Raw genomic sequence first — 24,215 nt, 5'->3', positions numbered from 1 at the left:
ACTCACACACAAAACACATAAAGTAATATTACCACAAATAAATTCACAAATAATAAGATTCATACATGATACAAATTAAAAAGTAAAAAGTATAATACTACTGGCACTTCGTACATGATGATATCGGGGTGGTGGCAGAGAGGATATGGTAGTCTTACCGCCTAGGGGAAGAAACTGTTCTTGTCCATAAGCTATTGTACTTCCTGCCTGATGGTAAGGTTCTGTGAGAATGTTGGATGGGTATAGCATAGATTAGTTGGAAATTAGAAGATTGGGAAGCATTTAAAAATCAACAGAAGGCAAATAAAAAGCCATAAGGAGAGAAGACGTGAAACATGAAGGTAATCTAGCCGATAATATATAGAAGAGGATGTTAAACTTTTTTCAGATATAAAGAGTTAAAGAAATGTGAGAGTGGATATCGGACTGCTGCAAATTATGTTGGAGAGGTAGTAATGATGGACAAAGAACTTATTAAAGTGGATGAACTTAGTAAATATTTTGCATTAGTCTTCACTGCGGAAAACACGAACAGTATGCCAGAAATTCGAGTGTTAGGGGGCAGAAGTGAGTGTAGTTGCTCTTACTAAGGAGAAGGTGTTTGGGAAGCTGAAAGATCTGAAGTTCTTTCAGATAGATTACACCCCAGGGTTCTGAAAGTGGTAGCCGGAGATTGTGAGAGTAGGGATTCTGGAATGGCTCTGGAGGACTGGAAAATTGAAAATGTCCCTCCAATTGTTAAGAAGGGAGCGAGGCAGAAGAAAGGAAATTATTGACCAGTTAACCAGACTTAAGTGGTCAGGAAGATGTTGAAGTCCATTATTAAGGATGAGGTTTCAGGATACTTGGACGCACATGATAAAATAGGCCAAAGTCAGCGTGGTTTCCTTAAGGGGAAATCTTGCCTGTCAAATCTGTTGGAATTCTTTAAGGAAATAACAAGCAGGATAGAAAATGGTAAGTCAACGAATGATGTATACTTGGATTTTCAAAAGGCTTTTGACAAGGTGCCACACATGAGGCTACTTAACAAGATAAGACCCCATGATATTACAGGAAAGATACTAGCATGGATAGAAGATTGACTGACTGGCAGAAAGCAAAGAGTCAGTGTAAAGGGGACCTTTTCAGGTTGGCTGCCAGTGACTAGTGGTGTTCCACAGGGATCGGTATGGGGCTGCTTCTTTTCATATTATACGTCGATGATTTAGGTGAAGAAATTGATGGCTTTGGGGTCTACTTTTTGAGAGTAGAAAGATGGAGGAACAGGTAGCATTGAGGAAGCAGGGAGTCTGATAAAAGACATCGACAAATTAGGAGAATGGGAAAAGAAATGGCAGATAGAAACTGTAGGGAGGTGTATGATCATGCACTTTGGAAGAAGGAATAAAAGTGTGGACTATTTTCTAAATGGGGAGAAAATTCAAAAATCAGAGGTGCAAAGGGACTTAAGAGTCCTAGTGCAGGGTTCCCTAAAGGTTAACTTGCAGATTGAGTCAGTGGTAAAGAAGACAAATGCGATGTTACCAATAATTTTCAGAGGATTAGAACATAGGAGCAAGGATGTAATGCTAAGGCTTTAAAAGGCATTGGTCAGATTGCATGTGGAGTATTTTGAGCAGTTTTGGGCCTCTCATCTAAGAAAAGATGTGCTGGCATTGGAGAGGTTCCAGGGGAGGTTAACGAGAATGATTCTGGCAATGAAAAGGCTAATGAATGAGGAGTGTTTGATGGCTGTAGGCCTGTACTCATTCAAGTTTAGAAGAATGGTGGTGGGGGAGGGGGGAGAGCTCACTAAAACCTATTGAATATTGAAAGTTCTAGATAGAGTGGCTGTGGAGAGGCTGTTTCCTGTGGTGGGGGAGTCTTGGACCAAAGGCCACAACTTCAAAATAGAGGGTCGTCCATTTAGAACAGAGCAGAGAAGGAATTTCTTTAGCCAGAGGCTAGTGAATCTGGAAATGATGGCCACAGATGGTTGTGTAGGTCAAGTCACTGGTTTATTTAAAGCTGAGTCAGGGCATCAAAGGTTACGGGGAGAAAGTAGGAGAATAGGGTTGTGCAGGATAATAAATCAGCTATGTTGGAATGGCTGATTTAGTGGACTCAGTGGGTCAAATGGCTTAATTCTTCTCCTTTGTCTTATGGTCAATACAGTCTATTAAAGGTAAAAATTCTTGTAAGTAATTTCTCGATTTGTTACAGTTTCTAAGAATTTGAATATTTCTTAACTATATAATACAAAGCTACATTTCATTTCTATCTGCTCAGTGTTAATCTATCAGGAGGACATGTGGGAAAGCTTCTGCAGGTTATTCAGCATCTGTGGAATGAGAATGAATGCTTTTGGTTGAAAATATCTCATTAAAGTTAGCAAATTAGTTTTTACTCTGCCATTTTTAGTGAGTGTTTAATCTGAAACATTAACTCTGCTTCCCATGCTACAGTCACTGCATGATCTACTGAGTATTTCTGACCGTTTCCACTTTAGTTCAGATTTCCAACATCAGCAGTTTTTTATACTTTTCATTAGTTTTACAGTACATCTCTAGGCAATTCATTGGTGGATTTTTATAGGGTCAATCAAAGATTTAGAGGAAATGAAGCGAGTTGTTAGAGTGACACTAAGGGAGGTTTTTATGGTAATATCTGGCAAAACTCTCTGAGAATCAGGACCAATAAAGATTCATTGCTCCATCGCTGAGTATCTGGATCAATATTCAATTTGCAAAGATGAGTGATTCCATTGCAAGGAAGTAATTGTTAGGAAGTAATCTCCTAGTTGTGACAAGTTAATTGTACTTCAAAAGTATCTCCAATATATCCTGTCTTACTTTGACCTCAGAGCAACAGGTTTTGGTACTAAAATGACATTCCAATTTTCTACAGATAACATTTCAGGTGATTGGTTCCAAATAACTGAAAGAAGTGGGCAAACTAATTCCATTTTGGTCCCAAACAGCCAATGAATATGAGACTCCTGTCAGATTAATCTGAGTTAGATTAGACCCTAGGATGGAACAAAATAAGGCATCCATTAATCCATTACACACCCTTCATGTGCTGTAAGATGTAATATTGTAGAACTTAGTTTTTATCATTGATGTAAAGCTAGCTTGGTTAAAAAGGACTTATAATATGCAGCGTAAATACATACAGTTCAAATGATTACCTGACTTTTGAAAAAAACAGTGCAGACATGAAGTCATGGCTTGAAAGGAAGAATACTCCATATACTGAGATATATATTTTTTTTAATACTGAAAGTTCATGAAGGTTAATTATATTTTGCTATTTATGCCAAAGGTTTAAAAATATAAAAGTGAAAATATTTGAGATTAATGAAGTTAATTAAACATCCAATTGAAAAAGCTGCTAACAAGTATATGAGGATGGAGAAAGAGTACACTTGGGCAGACAAATTCAACTCTTAATTAATTTCCTATATGAACTTGCTGTGTTTAGTTGACATGTGAGGCAGTTGTCTGAAGCAGGTGGGATTCAAATTATTTTATGCAGATCAGCGAGCTAAAGTCAAATCAGTCAAGATGGCTGGAAACATTGAGATACTTTCAATGCTACAAGAACCTGCAATCTGACCTCCATTGTGTCAAAATATCCCCAAATGCATTTTAACTGGAACGGAAGCAGGGAAATCTTAGTGATTTTCCCATCAGATGAAGTTGATATGCAGACTCAGGTAAGCATAAAGACTTCCATTCATGGAACGAAAGAGTAAGTGCGCTCCTCTAGGTTCTGAAAAAGACACGATCATCTTCATTGCCTTGAATACACCCCTGCTTCCTGCAAAACCATTCCAAATCTCAATCTCTGCTTTGTTCTTGCATGCTGGCAATGGCTCCAGATTGGCAGATCTTATCCTTGCCAGAACCTGATTTCAGCCACTTTCTGATGAAAGGTACCAAGGGTGAACATTTAAAAGGGTAAAAAAAAATGCATTGTACTAAATCTCAGGCAAAAATGACCCAAGTTCCATGTTCGCTAATCTCCAAACCTCCTTGGAAGTTAAAATTGATCCTACCATAAAATCATAACAAGTAAGATTTAGGGCCTGGTGTTAATTTGAAGGTTTTAAGTGTTCATGGCTACATAAATAACAAGCAGATAGTATGAAAATGGGAGGAGCTAATTAGGCACCTATAAGGTGAACTATATATGGTGGGAAGCAAAGGGTAAGGTTGAGATATTTAATCAGTTCTTTGCAGCTGTATTTACCATGGAAGATGTCCCCAAATTCTCAGTAGGACGTGATGGCAGAGATAACAGCTGGGATGAAAATTGAAAGGAGAGAGGTTTAGAAATATTGGCTAATCTCAATGTGGATAAGTTACACTGTCTGAACAGGATGTATCTTCGGATGCTGAGAGAGATTAAAAATATGTGTGAAAGTACAGAATGGCTATCATGATCCTTCAACTTCCTGAGATACGAAGGGAATGGCAGAGGCCTGGAGAATACTATCTGTTGCACCTTTGCTCTTCCGTGGTTTAGGTACAAACCAATAGCTTCCTCAGTTTAACCTTGATGATGGACGAAGATAGTGCATACAGAAGTTTGAATTAATCTAAATGTGTTAAAGGCAAATTTTATTTGACTGACCAGATTGTGATTTTTATTTATTTATTTATTGAAATACAATGCCCTTCAAGTCAGGATGCCAAGCAATCCCTGGATTTAATCTTAACTTAATCATGGGGCAATTTACATTGACCAATTAACCTACCAACTGGTATGTCTTTGGACTGTGGGAGGAAACTGGAGCACCTGGAGGAAACCTATGCAGTCATGGGCAGAAAGTACAGACACCTTACAAACACCATTGTGCTAGCGTTACACTGTCGTGATTAGTAACAGAGAGGACTAGTGAATGCAGTGCATTAGATATTGCACCTCCTATGTCTTATGGTCTTATGTTCATGAGGAATGGATCATACTTCCTGTGGGTCTTGAGCTGGAAAGGCAGTGATCTCACTAGCAGTATCATGTGGGTGAGGGGAAGGTGAGATCTAAGATCAGGAGATTGGCTGCGGTCGTCATAGGGGAGGGGAAGGTGATGTAGAAGATTTAGGTTGTAGGCAGATTGGGTTGATTTAATTTCCAAGAAAATATGTCTGTATGCTATGTTGATGCCAGAATGTCTGGTGACACTTGCGGGCTGCCTCGAGTACATCCATAAGTGCGTGGCTGGTAATGCAAATGACCCATTTTACTGTATGTTTCAATGCACATGTGATAAATAAATGAATCTGACAAACTAATACAAATATCTGAAGAGAGAAACCAGGGAATATATGTATTAAATCCTTGAAGGTGGCAGAATAAGTTGAGAGACTAGTTAATAAAGCATTTGGGATTTTTGACATCATGAATAGAAAACAAATCAAAGCAGACACTTTGTTATAAAAAACCTTGTGAACACCTATAAAATAAAGTCTTGCCCTCAATTCTGCTCACCACACTAGAGGTAAAATATAAAGGCCCTTAAGTGGGTGCAGAAAAGGTTCACTGGATCAGTACCAGGTATGAGGCATCTCAATTACAATCTCTGGGTAAACTATGGGTCTCTTTTCCATTGAGCAGAGAAAGTTAAAAGTATTGACAGAAGAGTACATGATCATGGCAGGTTTAGAAATGGAAAATAGCAGGAAGTTAGTCCCATTGTAAGAGCAATCAAAGACTAGTGAAGGTAGGCTTAAAATGATAGGCAGGAAATCCAGGGATTTGTACACAGTGAGTTTTCACTCTGTATTGGGTTAATGCCAGGAAAGTTTATAGCTGGCTTTCAAAATGAAACCGGATAGATATTTGAAGGCAAACAACGTCCAATGCCAGAGAGAAGTAATGGGCAAATAGATAATACACAAGTTCAATGGGATAAATAGCCTCCTTATCTCATTAACCTTTCATACATGCTATGTTTTGTCAAAATTGCATCTCACCAATGATTTACATGATAATTCTTTAAATCGATTGCCATTGTACCAAGCCATTATTTTTGGACTTCTTATTATGTATGTTTTCTATAATTTTGATCTTACCATGTGGGGCAATTGGATGTTGGCTAAACTATGGATTAGAGACTGACTTAGATTGGCCAACTCATGCAGAAGAGACTCATTCTGTTGTTCAATTACTTTATTTTCTTCTTCTATTGTTTTCAGGTTGTTCTCCATTGTTGTGATCTGAAAACCAAAGCATGCAATATCAGTTAGCAATCTTAAAGTCAGGCTTAATATACCAATTGATGTTTTTAAAATATACTTCATCATTCAGTACTCTTATAACATATTACATTTGTAACACTTAAAGTATTTAGTAATTTTAAACATGAGTTTCAATGCCCATTTTTGACCTTAAAGGAAAGCCTACTTTACCATGCAGAAATTTAAAATCTAAAGAATAATTTATCACTAAACCAGAAACCTTCAATAACTAAAGCAATAACAGCTACAAATTTTAACTAAAAAGCATACAATACTAATTTGTAATCAAAATTATAATATACTTGTTAATTTAAAAATTAAAATATTCTAATATTTGGTAATTCAATAAATAACATGTACAATATAAATTCAAGCATAATTCTGATGAATATTTAACAACATAAGGAAAAGTTCCAAAACAACTCCAGAAGTCAATGGCCTTGAAATTTTGTTGTGCGAAGATTGGTATTTGTCTCAAAAAACCATTCCTTTATTTGGAACAATTTAACACCTTTGTTAGAATTGTGAATAAAGGAATGACTTATAAAAATACATTTTACAGTATGTTAGAATGCTAATCTTTGTACAGTGTCATTTCAAGGCCAAGATGAATTGAATAAGGTTATAGGTCGCAAGTTTATCACAAATTCTCAACTTTTGGCTAATTTTGTTTGAGTGGCCTGCCATTTAATAATTGCTCCTGCATAGCCTGGAAATAAGTGTTGGCAATATTAGGGCCAAGTATTTAACTATTCTCTATGATATTCCTCAGTCCTCTATTTTATCAGCTGTATTAGTCTAGTTGGATTAAACATTAATACCTGTGTTAAAATACTGAACAAAGGAATATCATGCCTGCATTTTGAATGTTGATCAACTAATATCACCAACAGTAATTTCAAAGCTTGTGTCTATGCCAGCTTTGTGAAAATCAGGCCATCAGCTCCCCACCGTACTTCAAAACAAAGTGTGTGTCTCTGGCTGGATTAGGAAGCCAGTGAAAGGCATTCAGTTTCATATAATTTAGCTCTAGAATCTAATCAATAGCAATTTGGCTGTTAGAATGGCCCATTCAGGATTATCTAATCTGATGATATATCCACTTGGTCTGGCAATGCTGATGGGCTGATAATGCTGCATCCAGTCCCAGGTTGTACAAAATGAACTTTCCACATACCTTCCCAAGAGATACAGTGAAAGTGAAGGGGTTCGGAAGGGGATAGTGGAATTGTAAAGGTTGGTGATTAGTGGCCAAAGAAACTTCATATCCTGGAAATTAGCTCTTTTATACCTTGCAGATTAGAAAATAAACACCTTTCCTTCCTCTTTTTAGTAGATGTTCTTAATATTGTAAATAATATGCACTTGGTCCTGGTTTAATAATTCACCACACTGCTGAGTGACTGTAAGTGGGTTCACGTCTGGTGACCTCAGCCAGGTAACTTTGAAAACTGCAGAGCAAAGGCTGGCAGATGCTTCCCCACCGGCTCAGACCTAAAACGCCATCATGCAAGTCAACCTGGGACACTCCGGAAGAGCTCTGAGTAGCCTGTTACAAAGTGGCAAAGACAGCAGATCACCTACCCCCCTCTCAGCCAGGGATTGATGCATGGTGTGGGGGACCTAAAGGAGGGAAAATATAAATGAATAAATACTTTCTATCATATTATAGTCAAGTCAATTATTATAGAGAATTTCAGTTGAAGATCACTTTGAGATTGCTGATTCATTGGCTATATTGCTTCATCATACATTAGTTCCAGATTATACAACATGAGCAGTACAATATAACAGTGAGTTGGATGCCAAATATGTGTGGATATCCTTTGATAGGAGTGCATTTATATTTATTTGCATTGATCCAGTCAACCACTGTGAGTACATTTATATTACCTCTTTTATGCCACTGTGAAGTAGTTTCCTTCTACAGCAGCATTAAAATGACAGTATAACTCTCAAGTCCATCACAACTGAGCTCTGAGCTCTACCCAGCGACCAATCTGGACATCAGAAGTTTGAGGGGAGGGGATTAGACTCAGGTCCACTGACCGAGTAGAAAAAGGCGGCAGTGGATTGCGGCAGCATAATCAAGCTTTGAACTAATCAGCATTTGGGATAAATTAGCAACAGCAAATTAAAGGAAGGCAGGGGCAAGTGCAGTGGCCATTGTTGGAGTGGACAGAGTTAGAGTGCTGATCTTGAGGCTTTAGTTCTTCAAGGCTTCAGCGAACAGAGGCTTCATTCAGAAAAATCAAGTAAAGGAAAGTTCTAGATCAAGATTTTTTTTCCTTTCCTACTTTATATCTGCTCAGTTAGGACAGTAGAGATGCCAGGCAGGATAGTTGAATGCTCCTCTTGAGGATGTGGGAAGGCAGGGACACCTCCAGAGTCCCTGGTGCCTACAACTGCAAGTAGTACATCCAACTGCAGCTTCTAACAATCCGCGTTAAGGAGTTGGAGCTGGAACTGGATGAACTCCAGAGCATTCAGGAGTTTGAAGGGGTGATAGGTAGGACCTATAGAGATATAGTTACACCCAGGGTTTAGGACACAGGAAACGGGTGACAGTCAGGAAGGGGACAAATGTTTAGGAGCCAGTGCAGAGTACCCCTGTGGCTCTTCCCCTCAACAACAGGTATACTTTGGATACCGCCAGGGAGCGTGATCTAACAGAGGAGAGTCACAGTGGTCGGGTCTCTGGCACAGAGTCTGCTTCTGAGTATCAGAAGGGAAGGTAGGGAGAGAGGCACGCTATGGTGATAGGGGACTCATTAGTTAGGGGTATGGACAGAAGGTTCTGTGGGCCAGAACAAAATTTCCAGATGGTATGTTGTCTCCTGGGTGCCAGGGTCCGGGACAACTCTGATCGAGTCTTCAGCAATCTTAGTTGAGATGGTGAACAACCAGAGGTCGATGTCCTTGAAAGGTACCAATGACATGGATAGAACGAATGATTTGGTTCAGCATAGGGAGTTCAGGGGGTTAGGTGCTAAGTTAAAGGACAGGACATTCAATGTTGTGATCTCAGGATCTACGTGCTTGTAGGGCCAGAATTAGGAAGATTATACAGTTTAACATATGGCTAAGGAGTTGGTGTAGGATGAATGGCATAAGATTTTCGGATCATTGTGTTCTCTTCCAAGGAAGGTGGGACCTGTACAGAATGGACAGTTTGCACCTGAACTGGAGGGGGACTAATTTCCTAAAGGGGAGGTTTATTCATGCTGCATGGTGGGATTTAAACTATAATTGCAGGGGGATGGGAACCAGAATGCCAGAACGGTTAGTGGAGAGATTGTGGAGGCAGGTGTTGGTAAGACCTTAGTCAAAGTCAAGAATCAAAAGGTTGAGCATGGTGCTATTAGTATCCTGAGCTTCAATGCAAGAAGTATCGTAGGAAAGGTGGATGACCTCAGGGCATAGATTAACACCTGGAATTATGATGTTGTAGCTATTAGTGAAACTTGGTTGCAGGAGGTGCAGGACTGGCAGTACAGTATTCCAGGGTTCTGTTGTTTTAGACGTGACAAAGTGGGAGGGATTCAAGGAAGTGGTGTGGTGTTACTGGTCAGGGAAAATGTCATGGCAATGCTCTGTCAGGACAGACTGGAGAACTCAACTAGTGAGGTGTTATGGGTGGAACTGAGAAATAAGAATGGTGTGACGATGTTAATAAGGCTATATTACAGACCATCCAATGGTCGAAGGGATTTAGAGGAACACATTTGTCAACAGATTGCAAACTGTTGCAAGAAGCATAAGGTTGTTATAACAGGTGGTTTTAATTTTCGACATATTGACTGGGAATCCCATACTGTAAAAGGAATAAATGAGACAGAGTTTGTCAAATGTGTTCAGAAATATTTCTTTCATCAGGTACATAGAAATCTCAAAGAGAGAGCATGCAATACAAGATCTGCTATTAAGGAATGAGACAATGAAGGTGACAGAAGTTTGCATAGTGGAACACTTTATATCCAGTGACCACAATGTCATTAGTTTTGTAGTAAATATATAAAAGACAGGCTGAGGTACTAAATTGGGGAAAGGCCAATTTTGATGGTAATAGAAAAGATCTGGCAAATGTGGATTGGGACAGGTTTTTTTTCTGGCAAAGGTGTGCTTGAAAGTGGGAGGCCTTCAAAAGTGAAAATTTGAGAGTACAAATCTTGTATGTGCCTGTCAAAATAAAAGGTAAAGATAGCAAGTGTAGGGAACTGATTTTCAAGATATATTGAGGCCTGAGTTAAGAGACAAAAGGAGGTACATAGCAGATATAGGCAGTAGGAACAATTGAGATACTTATGGAGTGTAAGAAATGCAAGAGAACACTCAAGAAATAAATCAGGAAGGCTTGAAGAAGGCATGAAGTTGCTCTAGCAGACAAGTTGAAGGAGAATCCTAAGGGATTCATAGGTATGTTAAGAGCAAAAGGATTGCAAGGACAAAATCGGTCCTCTGGAAGACCAGAATGGCAGTCCACATGTGGAGCCAAAGCAGATGAGGGAGATCCTAGGGAACTCTTACAGCTCAGTTTGCTCAGGAGGTGGATACAGAGTCAGACTCTACAGAAGTAAGACAAAGTGGCATCAACTTCATGGATCCTTTACAGACTGCATAGGAAGAGGTGTTTGCTACCCTGAGGCAAATCAGGGTGGATAAATCCCCAGAGCCTGACAAGGTGTTCCCACGGTCCCTACAGGAGACAAGTGCAGAAATTGCAGGGCCTTAGCAAAGATATTTAAAACATCCTTAGCAACAGGAGGGTTACAGAGGACTGCAGGGTATTACCGCCAATGTTCTACTGCTTTAAAAAGGCTCTAAACAGAAACCAGGAAATTATATGCCGGTGTGTCTGACATCAGTTGTGGGAAAGTTTTTGGAAGGTATTCTAAGGAACTGTATGTTTATAAAATATGTATGTATATAGAAAGACATGGACTGATTAAGGATAATCCGTAGGGTTTCATGCATGGCAGGTCATGTCTAACCAACCTTATTAAGTTTTTTGAGGAAATTGCCAGGAAGGTGGATGAAGGCAAGGCAGTGGATGTTGTCTACATGAACTTTTCCAAGGCATTTGACAAGGTTCCACATGGAAGAGTGATCAAGAAGGTTTAGTCGCTCAGCATTCAGGATGAGGTAGTAAACTGGATGATATATTGACCTTGTGGGAGAAACCAAGGAGTGGTAGTCAAGGATTGCTTCTCTGACTGAAGGCATGTAACTAGCGGTGTCTTACAGTGATTGATGCTTTGCCCTTCTTTACTGTTTGCCATCTATATCAATGATCTGGATGATAGTGTGATTAATTGGATCAGCAAATTTGTCAATGACACCAAGATTGGGGGTGTAGTGGACAGTGAGGAAGGCAATCATTGCTTGCAGAGGGATCTGCATCAGCTGGAAAAATTGTGGATGGAATTTAATGCAGACAAGTGTGAGGTTTTGCACTCTGGTGGGACAAACCAGGGTAGGTCTTACACAGTGAACAGTAGGGCACTGAGAATTGTGGTAGAAAAAAAGGATCCGGGATTATAGGTACATAATTTGTTGAAAGTGGCATCACAGGTAGATAGGGTCATAAAGAAAACTTTTGGCTCATTGACCTTCATAAATCAATGTACCGAGTACAGGAGTTAGGATGTTATGTTGAAGTTGTATAAGACATTGGTGAGGCCTAATTTGGAGTATTGTGTGCTGTTCTCATCACCTGCCTACAGGAGAGATGTAAACAAGGTTGAAAGAGTACAGAGAAAATTTACAAGGATGTTGCCAGGTCTGGAGGACCTAAGTTATAAGGAAAGATTGAATAGGTTAGGACTGTACTATTTAGAACATAGAATATGGAGAGGAGATTTGATAGAGGTATGCAAAAATGAGGGGTATAGTTAGGGTAAGTGGCAGCAGGCTTTTTCCACTGAGGTTGATGGCACTACGACCAGAGGCCATGTGTTAAGAATGAAAGGTGAGAAGTTTAAGGGGAACGTGAGTGGAAACTTCTTCACTCAGAGGGTCATAAGAGTGTGGAATAAGCTGCCAGCACAAGTGGTGCATACAAGCTCAATTTCAAAGTTTAATTGAAGTTTGGATAGGTACTTGGATAGCAGGTGTATGGAGGGCTGTGGTCCAGGTGCAAGTTGATGGGAGTAGGCAGTGTAAGTGCATGGACTAGCATGGACTAGATGGGCTGAAGTGCCTGGTTCCGTACTGTACTTCACTATGACTCTATGACAAGGCTGAACTCTCCCTTCTTGGACTTGATGCCATATCAATTCAACACAGTAAATCATTGCAAAAAGTACATTAAGATTGCTCTTTTAAAATATTTGAGCATTTTTAATAAATAGATTTCAGCCAAGTTTTAAGAAACCTAATGCTCCTGCTTACATTTCCCAAACCTTGGAAGGTTTATTGAACAGGAACAGATCTGTCCTGGTCCCCAAGTTTTTGCTTATCACACAATTCAGTGGTTGTTGGTTACAAATCACTCTCTGTAGTTACTGTTTCACATCACCAGCTCCTGACAAAAGTAACAGTGATTGCTACAATGTACTGAATGACTCCATATGTAAAGATTAGGACAAGACCTGCAGTCTATTTAAATCCACATTTGCTGAGTGGGAGCACTGGTTACCACCAGTTAAATACATTCATGAGTTGCGGTCAGAAGAAATTGCCAGAATTTGCCCACACTTGGTTTGTGGGTTGGAGAGAGAGGGATATGTTCACAATGGAGGGAACAAGCAAGCACTCTATTGGATGTTATCTGATTCCACATTAGGTGACTTTTACTTATTTCTGATTTAAACAATGCCTTTTGCTAACAGGGCAAAACTCTTTGACATGCACTAAATATAAAGATTTTTTTTAAACGTTGCTACCTGGGTTCTAAGCTTGATCATATCTGCTTCGACCTGGGAATTAGATTCATTTAATTCTTTAATTTCTTCATCCAGCTGTTTGATTTCTTCATCATTTTCTATCCCTAGGGAAAAGATTATATTAAAAATCACAAATAGTTGTTGAACACTTCAGAATTTAAATTTTACTCACCAGGATACTTACACTTGAAGTTTTATAGGTGTATTTTCTACACAACTAAAAATATTAACACTGTCTCTTCTATAGTCTCTTCACAATATTTAAACTCACGAATGCTAGTGTAAATATAAATTTAACTAAAATATTTACAGTCTTAAATCCTCTTAATCCTGTCACATGATTTGTAACCCATATTTAGTATGTGTTAAAATATTTGTAAGATCCAAGTACAAACAAGGTTAAATTGCAGAACGAAATAACTGGGAATGAGAACAAAGCATATTCATCGCAATTTTGCGATGCAGTTTTCACTGCGCATCACTCACAGTGTATCATATACGCTTTAATCCAAATGCTCAGTAGGTTCTGTAAATCTATGGGACCTGCACATGCACTCTGTGGCCACTTAATCAGGTAAATCTGTACACCTGTGCATTAATGCAAAGATCGAATCAGCCAATCACGTGGTGGCAAGTAAATGCATAAAAGCATGCAGACATGGTCAAGTGATTCAGTTGACCAAACATCAGAATGGGGGAAAAATATGATCTAAGTGACTTTGACCGTGGAATAATTGTCCTTGCCAGACAGGGTGGCTTGAGTATCACAGAAACGGTGGATCTCCTGGGATTTTCACACACAGTAGTCTCTAGAATCTACGGAGAATGGTGCAAAGAAATCCAAAAAACATCCTGTCAGCATCAGGTCTGTGGGCGAAAACACTTTCTTAATGAAGAATGACCATCTTGGCTCAAGTTGACAGGAAGGCAACAGTAACTCAAATAACCATGTGTTCCAGAAGTGGTATGCAGAAGAGCATCTCTGAATGCCCAACATGTCAAACCTTGAAGAGATGGGCTACAGCAGCAGAAGACCATGAGTATACACTCAATGCCCACTTTATTAGGAATAGAAGGAACCCAGTAAAGTGACCACTGAGCATATGTGCAGTCACAAGGAAAGTGCGCCAGTATTTAAGGAGTTTGGCTTGTCACAGAACACTCTAACAAACCTCTATAGCAGAGGTTTCCAGCCTGAGGTCCCCGAACCCCTTTCTTAATGGTATTGATCCATGGCATAAAAAAAGCTTGATAATCAGTGCTTTATGGATCTGTTGATAAAAGTGACCTGATTGGATGCATCATGATCTGGCATAGTAATTCAAATGTGCAGAAACATAAAAAGCTGCATAGAGAAGTGGATTTTGCCCAATATCACACAGGCTCATCTCTCCCCACTATTAGATAATCCCTCCACGATTTCCACTCTAACTACTGCCATAATGCTCTATCTAATCAATATTTTAACTCGTTCTCATCTTTTGCATTCTTCTCTGCAATGTATGAAATGTCTATACCTGTAACATTAAACTGTCAATTCTGCCCTTTCCTCACCTGGTATCATCATTCCAAGTGCTCTGTTCATCTGACTTACCCTTGAGACTCCTTGCATTAAACTAAATGCAAATAAGCTTGCCAACTCTCCCATGCTTTCTAAACTTTCCCTGTCTACTCAGCCCAGTGGCCTTGACTGATTTATCCTCTGCATTCAATTCAGTCACAGTGCTCCCTCCCACCCCACTTTGTTGCATTATTAGTGTTCTCACTCTCCAGTCAATGTAGTTTAAATCCTCTCTAGTAGCATTAGCAAACCTTTCTTCATTGGTTACTTTGAAGTGTTACTCCCAGAATAGATCCCAATGAACCAAGTGCCTACACCTTCCTTCCTGCTCCACCTCAGGGAGTTTATGACATGAGAGGTTCTGCAGAATTTCCAAAATTTTTGTTGGTACGGATATGTACTGTGACCTTGGACAGTTCTTTCTCCCTGTTCTGAATGTTCTGTACCAAATTTAAACATCCCTAACCAGGAACAGGGAAGCAATATACCATTCTGGACTGCATTCTCAGCCACAGAAGGGCCTGTCAATTCCCTGCACTGAGAAACCCCCACCACGACTGCTCATCTAGACTATCCTCTCCCCATCAGTGCTAACTCTTGTGCCACAAACTTGGTTACTGCTGCTGCTACTGCTTTTCTCTGAGAGGCCGCTCCCTTCAAAGGAATCCAAAACGGCATACCTGTTCAAAAATTAAAAAAAAATTAAATGTACTGATTTTAAGAAATAAAGCTAGTCTGCATTTACTGTTCCAATTAAAGTTAATCCACCACACTCCATCTGGATTGTCATCTTCACCCCCTCATCTATTATTTAGGATGAGGTTTCGGGGTACTTGGAGCACATGATAAAATAGACATGGTTTCTTTCCTAAAGGGGAAAACTTGCCTGACAAATCTGTTGGATTTCTTTGAGGAAATAACAGGCAGAATAGGCAAAGGAGAGTCAGCGGATATTGTTTATTTGTATCTTCAAAAGGCCATTGACAAGGTGCCACACATGAAGCTGCCTAACAAGATAATAGCCTATGGTATTACAGGAAAGATATTAGTATGGTTAGAAGATTTGCTGACTGGCAGGAGGCAAAGTGTGGGAATAAAGGGGAACCTTTTCTGGTTGGCTGCCAGTGACTAATGGTGTTCCAAAGGGGTTGGTGTTGAGACACTGCTTCATTTTCTGCTAAATGTCGATAATTTGGTTGAAGGAATTGATGTCTTTGTGACCAAGTTTGTGGATGATACAGAGATACGTGGAGTGACAGTAAGTGTTAAGAAAGCAGGGTGTCTGCAGGTTTGGAGAATGGACAAAGACGTGGCAGATGGAATATAGTGTAGGGAAGTATATGGTCATGCACTTTGGTAGAAAGAATAAAGGCATGGACTATTTTATAAATGGGGAGAAAATACTAAAATCAGAGTTGCAAAGGGACTTGCAAGATTCGCTAAAGGTTAACTTGCATGAGTCAGTGGTAAGGGAGGCAAATGCAATGTTAGGATTCATTTCTAGAGGACTAGAATACAAATGCAAGGATGTAATGCCAAGGCTTTATAGGAGATTGGTCATTCGACACTTGGAGCATTGTGAGCAGTTTTGGGCCCCTTATCGAAGAAAAGATGCGCTGGCATTAGAGAGGGTCCACAAGGAGATTCACAAGACTAATCCCAGGAATGAAAGGGTTAACATACGAGTAGCTTTTGATGGATCTGGCCCTGTACTCACTAGAGTTTAGAAGAATGATGGGGGTCACATTGAAACATATCAAATATTGAAAGGGCTAAATAGAGTGGATATTTCTTATAGCAGGAGAGTCGAGAACCAAAGGGTACAGACTCAGAATAGAAGGACATCCATTTAGAAGAGAGATGAGAAAAAATATCTCAGCTACAGTGTGGTGAATCATTGGAATTCATTGCCACATATGGCTGTGCAGGCCAAGTGACTGGGTCATTTAAGGCAGTGTTTGATAGGTCCTTGATTGATCAGGGCATCAAAGGTTACGGGTGAATACAGGAGAATGGGGTTGAGAGGGATAATAAATTATCCATGACGGAATGGCAGAGCAGACTTGATGGGCTGAATGGCCTAATTCTGATCCTATGTCTCGTGGTCTTATGAAAGCATGGAGCCACTGTACAGATTCTAAGGGGTGGGAGGCAAGGTACAAGCACTACCAATCCTGTGCCCAGGACAGAGGGAGAGATCAGCTTCATTACCATCTGACCTCTGACAGATTATGTGTTTCAATACTTCTGAGGCTGTACCCTCTGGTCCTAGACTTCCCCACTATAGGAAACGTCCACTATATCTGGCCCTTTCAATAGAGAAGCACAGAAGCAAGAACTGTGGTTATATGGCAGTTCTGGAAGCATTAAAACACAAGGTGATTCTTTAGTTGCAGCCCTAATAGCAGTATGCAGTCACCTTATTCACTCAGGTTATTCAGGCAACACCTCCAAAACTCACAGCCTTGACTGCAAAACAGGTCAAAGGCAAGTAAGTGCATGATAAGCCACCAGCTGTTGGCTCCGATCCAAGTCAGACACCATCTTGACTTGGAAGTATATTACCAGTCCTTCATTATAACTAGATCTAAATCCCAGAATTGCCTGTTCAATGGGTACCATCATCTGAAGGACTGCAGTGGTTCAAGAGCACAGCTCACCATTATCTCCTCAATGGTAATTAAGGAAAAAATGCCTTGCCTTTGATGCCCAAATCCTGAAAATTGATTAAAATAAATGGTGCAAGAACAAAGATCATCTGGACCTGATGCGATTAGCTGGAATTCAGGACTGATAGGGGAAGGAGGAATGGCACCAAAGTTACATGATGGACAGGTGAGGAGAAGAGAAGGTTGGCAGGTGAGGTGCAGAGAAGATGTTTATTCCACTCCATTGGTGCTACCTGATTTGTTGAATTACTCTAGCATTCTGCGCGTCACTCAAGATTTGCAGCATCAGCAGAATCTCTTGTGTTTATCATTTTTAATATTCCTTTTCAAAAAAGTTTTTTTTTATATCCTTAAATATCAAGTTCCATATGCTGTCAAGTTGTGACAACTGATAAGTTTTAAAATAGGGAAATTTCAGACTATTTCATTAATTTGTACCGAAATTTTCAGAAGGTTGTATGGACTGACTGACTTCCTACTGAATCTGCATATCACAAATTTGGAAGCATAGTGAGACAATGTAAGGAGGCTCTGAGGATTTCTGCATTTAGAGGCAGGCTTCTGTCGCTGCCCTAGACAAAGATATTGGGCATTGAACTGGAATAGCATGAGTGGAATCAAGTTGGGTCTTAAAGGTATCTATAAAATTTAGAGGCTCCCTAGAAACCCAGAAAAAAAGTGCTAGCTTTTTCTAGTGGTTTTCTAGTATTAGCTTCTGTTGATGCACAGTAATTTTAAAAATTTAAACATAAATGTGTGCAGGGTGATTCAAAGTGTGCCTGTGCTGTGTGAACTGCAGACTTGGCACCTGTACAGCCCTTCTTGCAAAGAACTAGTGATTGGCTATGTCTGTTGTGAAAAGCCATAGGTTCAGACACAGGGGCAGGCTTTCAGAGCTGGCATGAAAAGCTCTTGTGCAGGAAGAGGGAGATTGTTTGGCTGTGAGATGTCTCCTTGTATTCCAGTTGGCATGGAATAGGTGTATGATCTAGGAGAGGGAGTACTCCTATCTGTACAAAAAAGCCAAAAATCAATGGCATTCTTGCCAATATGCAACTGTTTCTTGAGACAGATGGCCTTAAAGCAGATGCTCTGGAAGTAATTATGCCAGCTTCTTTTGGCAAAAGCATAACCCTGAACTATTATCTATCAGGAAGTAAATCTGACTGTAGAGATATCATTTACTTGCATTAAATTCACATTGTGGTATTTTCTGTGTGTTCAAACATCCAACAAGCCACACAGGATGTTGTACTGCTATACTATTCAAACACTGAACTGAGGGAAAAGATTAACTCTCTGCACTTAGCAGCTTGTCTTGCAGGTGCTGCCTGGATACTTATCTCTGGATAAATTGCCTCTTTATCAGCATTTTTCTTCATTTTCCCTATCCTCAAGTGACACTCTCATTCACTCTCACGATTAGCCGCATCTCCTTGGGTACCTTTCCACTTAAGCGCTTTATGGCATCATTGTATTTGTTCCATACCAAACTGAGTTTGCTAACCATTCAGAAATCTCCACAAATTGCAAATTAATTTCCAAAACACTCTTCAACAACTGAAGATAAAAATCATTGGGAATTTTTTACAACTGTAAGACACATTTCTACATTTGTTTTGATTCGTTTTATTTATTAGCCTAAAAAAATGGAGGCAAGTAAAGATTGAATCAAGAATTGTCTAATCGGGTAATGTTTTGCTATTCAACTGTTAAGAGGAGATAAAATTCTGTGAGAGTAATGTTTCACGTCGTCCGTGGTAGAATTATGAGGGCAGGTATTTGTTTTGCTTCCTTGATTTCCCCAAATGTAAATTCTCCTTCATTGTCAGAGTTTCTTTGGAATGTTGCTGTAAAGCTTAATCTCTGCACAAGCAAGACTAAAGGATTTGGCTTTGTATTGTGTTTGTGCATTACTGAAAGGTCAGGAGTTAAACAGTACTGGCAGAAACCATTAACGTAGATGCTGCAGATGGAGAATAGAAGATATCTGAGAAGGATGATTAATGAAAATGATGATTTTCTCTTTAAAAATTACAGAATTTCAGCATGTTATTGTCCAATGCTACCCAAGAAAATGTATGGATTTTAGAATGACTAACTTAAATAAAATGCAGGTTCAATTAATTTTGTTGATTAGTATGTTAAATATGTTACGTTTATATGAATCCCCGTTGCTCAGCTATATCATGTATTCATTTTTAATTCTGTGTACCGTTGAAGTCTTTCCGTAAATTCTCCACTTCTGAATAACCTGGCGACTGAAACTAATTCAACAGTTCAGGGAGTTTCAGAAATTCTATTACCTGAAGAACAACAACAGTAGAAAGGATGATTTTCATCCATCTATGCTATGATATAAAAATAACAAGTAAGAAAAAAATCTACAGAAGCCTGCACTTTGTGGAACAATCCATCAGGAGTCATTCTTACCTATGTAATTGAGCCGTTATTGAAATTCCCACAATGGAGGCTCACACAGAATGACAACATGGAAAGAGATGAGTCTCCAATGAATCTACATCAGTGGTTATTTCCCATGTGAGCAATTATTAGAGGTCCCTGTGCCTGCTGAATGCACATATCCTCCATTCTGCAGTGGTTTTTTCTGCAGCATAAACAATTACTCCAAATCCTAAATATCTGCCGTGGCATTTTTTTTTTAACATTTAATGTTTGTTAGGGTATTGCATTACTTTGAGAAAGGTGTTGGGCATTGGATGGGAAGAGGCCAGTTGCAACCCTGTTTAGCCATGCGCAGGGATCTTTGGGACCTCCTATGACTGCGACATCTTTAGCTGTGCAGAATGTGCATGATTTTTCATCATTTCATGGGACTGCACCGGCTACAAGAAAGTGCTTCAGTCAGTGAAGAGATAGGCAATGCTCAATCAAATCCATGCACAATCCGGAGTTCAAAACAGCCTACATTGTGCAGCACTGTTCGAAACACTGGGTGAAGAAGCAAATTAGTTTGGAATCAGACTGACAAAAGAGAATCACTGCACAACACTCATGATTCTATACTGAGGAGAACATTTGGATGTTTGGTTCCAAATGATACAGTTGAGTTAATACTTAGTACTTAATACTTTTGAGTTACGGTGGATGCGAATAGCTCTATGAGATCAAAGTATAAAAATGACCAGTTAGATATCAAAAGTGTCTCCCAACAAGAAACCTAAAATATCACAGCAGAAAGTATTACAAAATGATAAAATATATTGAGCAGATACTAGTGGACATAAATAGCTCCAGACTGATATTGTAACGTGATGTCTGTATCATTTTCAATTGTGGATCCACTACGAGATGGAATTGAGGCCAATTTCGACTATCTGGGTGAGTGGCAGGCGGTTGTAGCTAGGGAATGGTCAGCTCCTCCGTCTCACAAACATTACTTTGTGGTGTGATCAGAGTATGTGGAGAGTTTTGGGAATGGAAGGATGGTAGCTTGCGTTGGGAGACGGGAGGACAGGGAAAACAAGGATCAAGACTGTATTCTGCTTCAGGATACATGAAAGAAGGGAAAAGGCTTTTCTATCAAACAGAATGACCACGCTGGGAAGTATTGCCCCCTTCCATATCTGCCCATGAAGAAGGAGTCTAAGATCATGCTGATGAGTAGTTGAGGTTTGGGGGGAGCAGAATGATTACCTAAGGGTTAGGGAGGGTGGCCATGACGGAAGCAGAGGAGGAATGGGAATCAAAGGGCAGAGTGTGATCATGGAGGTCAGATAATTGGAAGGATCAGATGGTCAGGCCTAAGCCTCACTGGTTCAGGATTGAGATGGGGGAGTGATGGCAGTGTCAGGGGTGGAGGGGTGTGATGCTTAGGACCGAAATGTAAGGTAGGTGAGGCACTCACCTGAATTGGATTCCAATCCAGCATTGAGTTGGGAAGACCTAATCAGCCTTGGAGTGCTGAAAAAACTTAGACTCAGTTCCGCTGCGTTGTGTATACCTCTAAGGTGAGTGATGCAGCAAGAACAATGTAATCCAGTGAAGCCCTAATAGGGAAACTGCATTAGTGTGCAAAGGTGACTCGCTCCAGGAATTGCCTCACTAAATTTCCACAGTGACATGAAATGTCCTGGCAGCTATATCTGTTGGGACTCATCCAGCATGATCTGTGGCAGTATGGATATTGAGGTTCACCACCTGGAGCGTGCCCTTGCTAACTTAAGTGTTTCTTCCAAGTGCTGGTCAACATGGAAGAATATGATGTTTGTTAGGAGGGCTTGGCAAGATCACTAATGAATTTGGTGTCTTGGTTATTGAAGGGCGTCCATAAAGTTTTATACTTTCTTTGCTTCATGAAACTTGTATGATTGATTGGTTTGCAGACTACAACCATGGGAAGTTAAAAGTAAATTACATGTGGTAGGTCTGGAGTCACATGAGGGCCACATCACATAAGAACAGCAGATTTCCTCCTCTGAAGTACACTACAGGACCTCTTTGATTTTTATGACAATCTAGTTGTTTTGCACGGATATACAGTAATTACTACTAAGGGTTGGCACATTTTTTCTCTAAATTATAAGATGAATTTCGGTTCCACAGCTTCTGTGCTGAGATATGAACTTGGTTCTCTGCATTGTTAGCCCAGGTGTCTGAATTTCTAACCTGATAACTGAGCAAACTGTTGAGGCCAGTTCATTGGCTATGTTTAAGAGGGAGTTAGATATGGCCCTTGTGGCTACAGGGGTCAGGGGGTATGGAGGGAAGGCTGGGTTCTGAGTTGGATGATCAGCCATGATCATAATAAATGGTGGTGCAGGCTCGAAGGGCCGAATGGCCTACTCCTGCACCTATTTTCTATGTTTCTATGTTTCTATAATGTAACTGAGGAGAAATTACCAGCCTGTATACAGTAGAGAAGTGCTGCCTTGTGTAATGCAAAATCCTTTATACATAAGCTACTGTGGTTTAAAAAAACTGCCCTCCGATATTTTAGTGAGTGAATGAGAGAAACTTTTTGAGACAGATTCAGAAATTTGGAAGACAAATCTGAATAATTACCCAGAGCACCTTGCCTACTTCCTGGCAGCTATCTACTGCGTAGCACTTAGAGATGTTAGAATGGAGATCTCAACTACATTACTACTACCAGGAAAATATGCATGAAAATTTTGAAAATAAGATAATAAATTAAATTGAACAAAATCCTGAATGCCACATTTTACAACCAACGCCAATCATAAAACATTATAATTAACATTCTACATGCAAATCACTTATAAATTTATTAACTCATTCTATGCAAGGCAGCTTCATAAAATAATTACAATGATAATTTACTCCAGATGTTTGATGAAAGCCATTACAATTTGCCAATTTTCTGTTTAACAGGGGAAACATGTAACATCATGGTAACTTCCCCAAATCACATTCAAATAAAATATTAGCAAATAGAAATTATTTAAAATACCTTAGCTGACTTCAGTAGAATAAATGATTCAGGTGCTTAAACATAACATATAATCAAATATTTTGCTTTGAGTACTTAAATATCTAATAAGGCTGAAACCATGCTAAAATCTTCCTCAGATGCTAATATCAGGAAAGTTCAATGAAATCAATTGGATATGTGTGCAGGCATACAGGTTGATTCAAATGGATGTTTCGTTTCCATAAAATCTGTACATCAACTTTTCATGGGGGCTGACAACATTTCCCTGTTGTTAATCTGTGAGTAGAAGCCTACACAGAACAGTAGCACTCCTGAGTGCTAAGGATCAGGGAGATTTAGACTGCAGGCTCCCTTAATATTAGAGCCACAAGTCACACTTGTTTATCAATGTAACTGGTCTCACCCTCCCAAAGATATTGCCCTGTATTCACCAATCCTGAAAACTAATGCTTTTTCTCTTTTTCTTGGTTCTGAAGAAAGGTCCTGGATGTGAAACATGGACTATTTTCCCCTTTCTACAGATGCTGCTCATTCTCCTGAGTGTTTCCATAATTTTCTGCTTTTATTCACATTACAGAATCACAGTTTTTTGATTTCCATTATCTATGTAATAGATTTGATACAGCTAAAATGATATTAAAAAAAGCCTGACAAGTATAAGCCAGCCTAATAATTATTACATTGCACCTCTCTTTCCTTTCCTTGTATTTTCCATTAATGTTTCTACTCTCTTTACTTAAAGGCCATTGATTTTTACACAGTCCATGCCCTGTGTTGATCCTGGAGCATTTTATGCAGGTGAGCAATGAACAGCTGAAAGGCGCGCTTTACTTCTCAATGTTTGGGTATCACATCATTGCAGATATAAGGAAAGCCAGAACTAAAAGAAAAAAGGAATAATTTTCAATGAAAACTATATATGCTGGTGATTTTAAACTCCAACTCCAGTCACCAACTACTGCAGAACCAGCATTCACGATCTAGGAATCAGTCTCCAAAAAAATCAATAAAACACAGGCTATTCTGATTATCTGGTCTGTTTAATTTACGGCAATTTCCTATTCTCCATAGCTCTGTCATAACCTTGACAATCACTTGGTCGGCTAAGTGTCTGTAAAGCCATGTGATGAATAGGAAATGAATATGAAACCTTGGTTTGCTATGCTTCTGCCAGTAAGTCTAAAAGAAGTTTAGTAAACAAATTCACCGTGCAGAAAATTGAAGTGATTTGTACTTCCATTTGTTATTGTTTGTATAAATAAACCATGGCAATGGGTCAATACTGATTTTTGCTAATGTTGCAAAATTGACATATAGCAAATTAGTGGCCACTCACTCTATTAATTTTACTTTCAAAAAGTCAATGGAATAGAAACTTCAAAACATATTACTATGAAAAACCTTGAAATGTACTTTGTGATAAGGAACTACAGATTTCTCACTTATTTGAAATAGTACTTG

At 39.4% G+C, this 24,215-nt stretch overlaps 1 protein-coding gene across 11 annotated transcripts in view; it reads right to left on the bottom strand.

Moving 5' to 3' along the window:
• LOC134340857 (myelin transcription factor 1-like protein) overlaps positions 1–24,215 on the bottom strand; it is a 441,621-nt gene that overhangs the window by 4,645 nt on the left and 412,761 nt on the right. For 9 of the 11 annotated variants that reach the window (XM_063038433.1, XM_063038480.1, XM_063038496.1 and 6 more), the window contains 3 exons: positions 13,109–13,212; positions 7,809–7,847; positions 6,060–6,203 (listed from right to left, as the gene is read on the bottom strand). In XM_063038433.1, the coding sequence (XP_062894503.1) occupies positions 6,060–6,203; positions 7,809–7,847; positions 13,109–13,212 (287 nt within the window). The remainder of the gene's footprint in view (positions 1–6,059; positions 6,204–7,808; positions 7,848–13,108; positions 13,213–24,215) is intronic. The other 2 variants (XM_063038472.1, XM_063038489.1) reach the window with 1 other exon arrangement.

Source organism: Mobula hypostoma, chromosome 2 (genome assembly GCF_963921235.1).
Source record: "Mobula hypostoma chromosome 2, sMobHyp1.1, whole genome shotgun sequence".
In the NCBI taxonomy this organism is placed as follows: domain Eukaryota; kingdom Metazoa; phylum Chordata; class Chondrichthyes; order Myliobatiformes; family Myliobatidae; genus Mobula; species Mobula hypostoma.
Note: the sequence above shows the minus strand (reverse complement) of the source record. Positions and strands in the feature narration are given on the sequence as shown.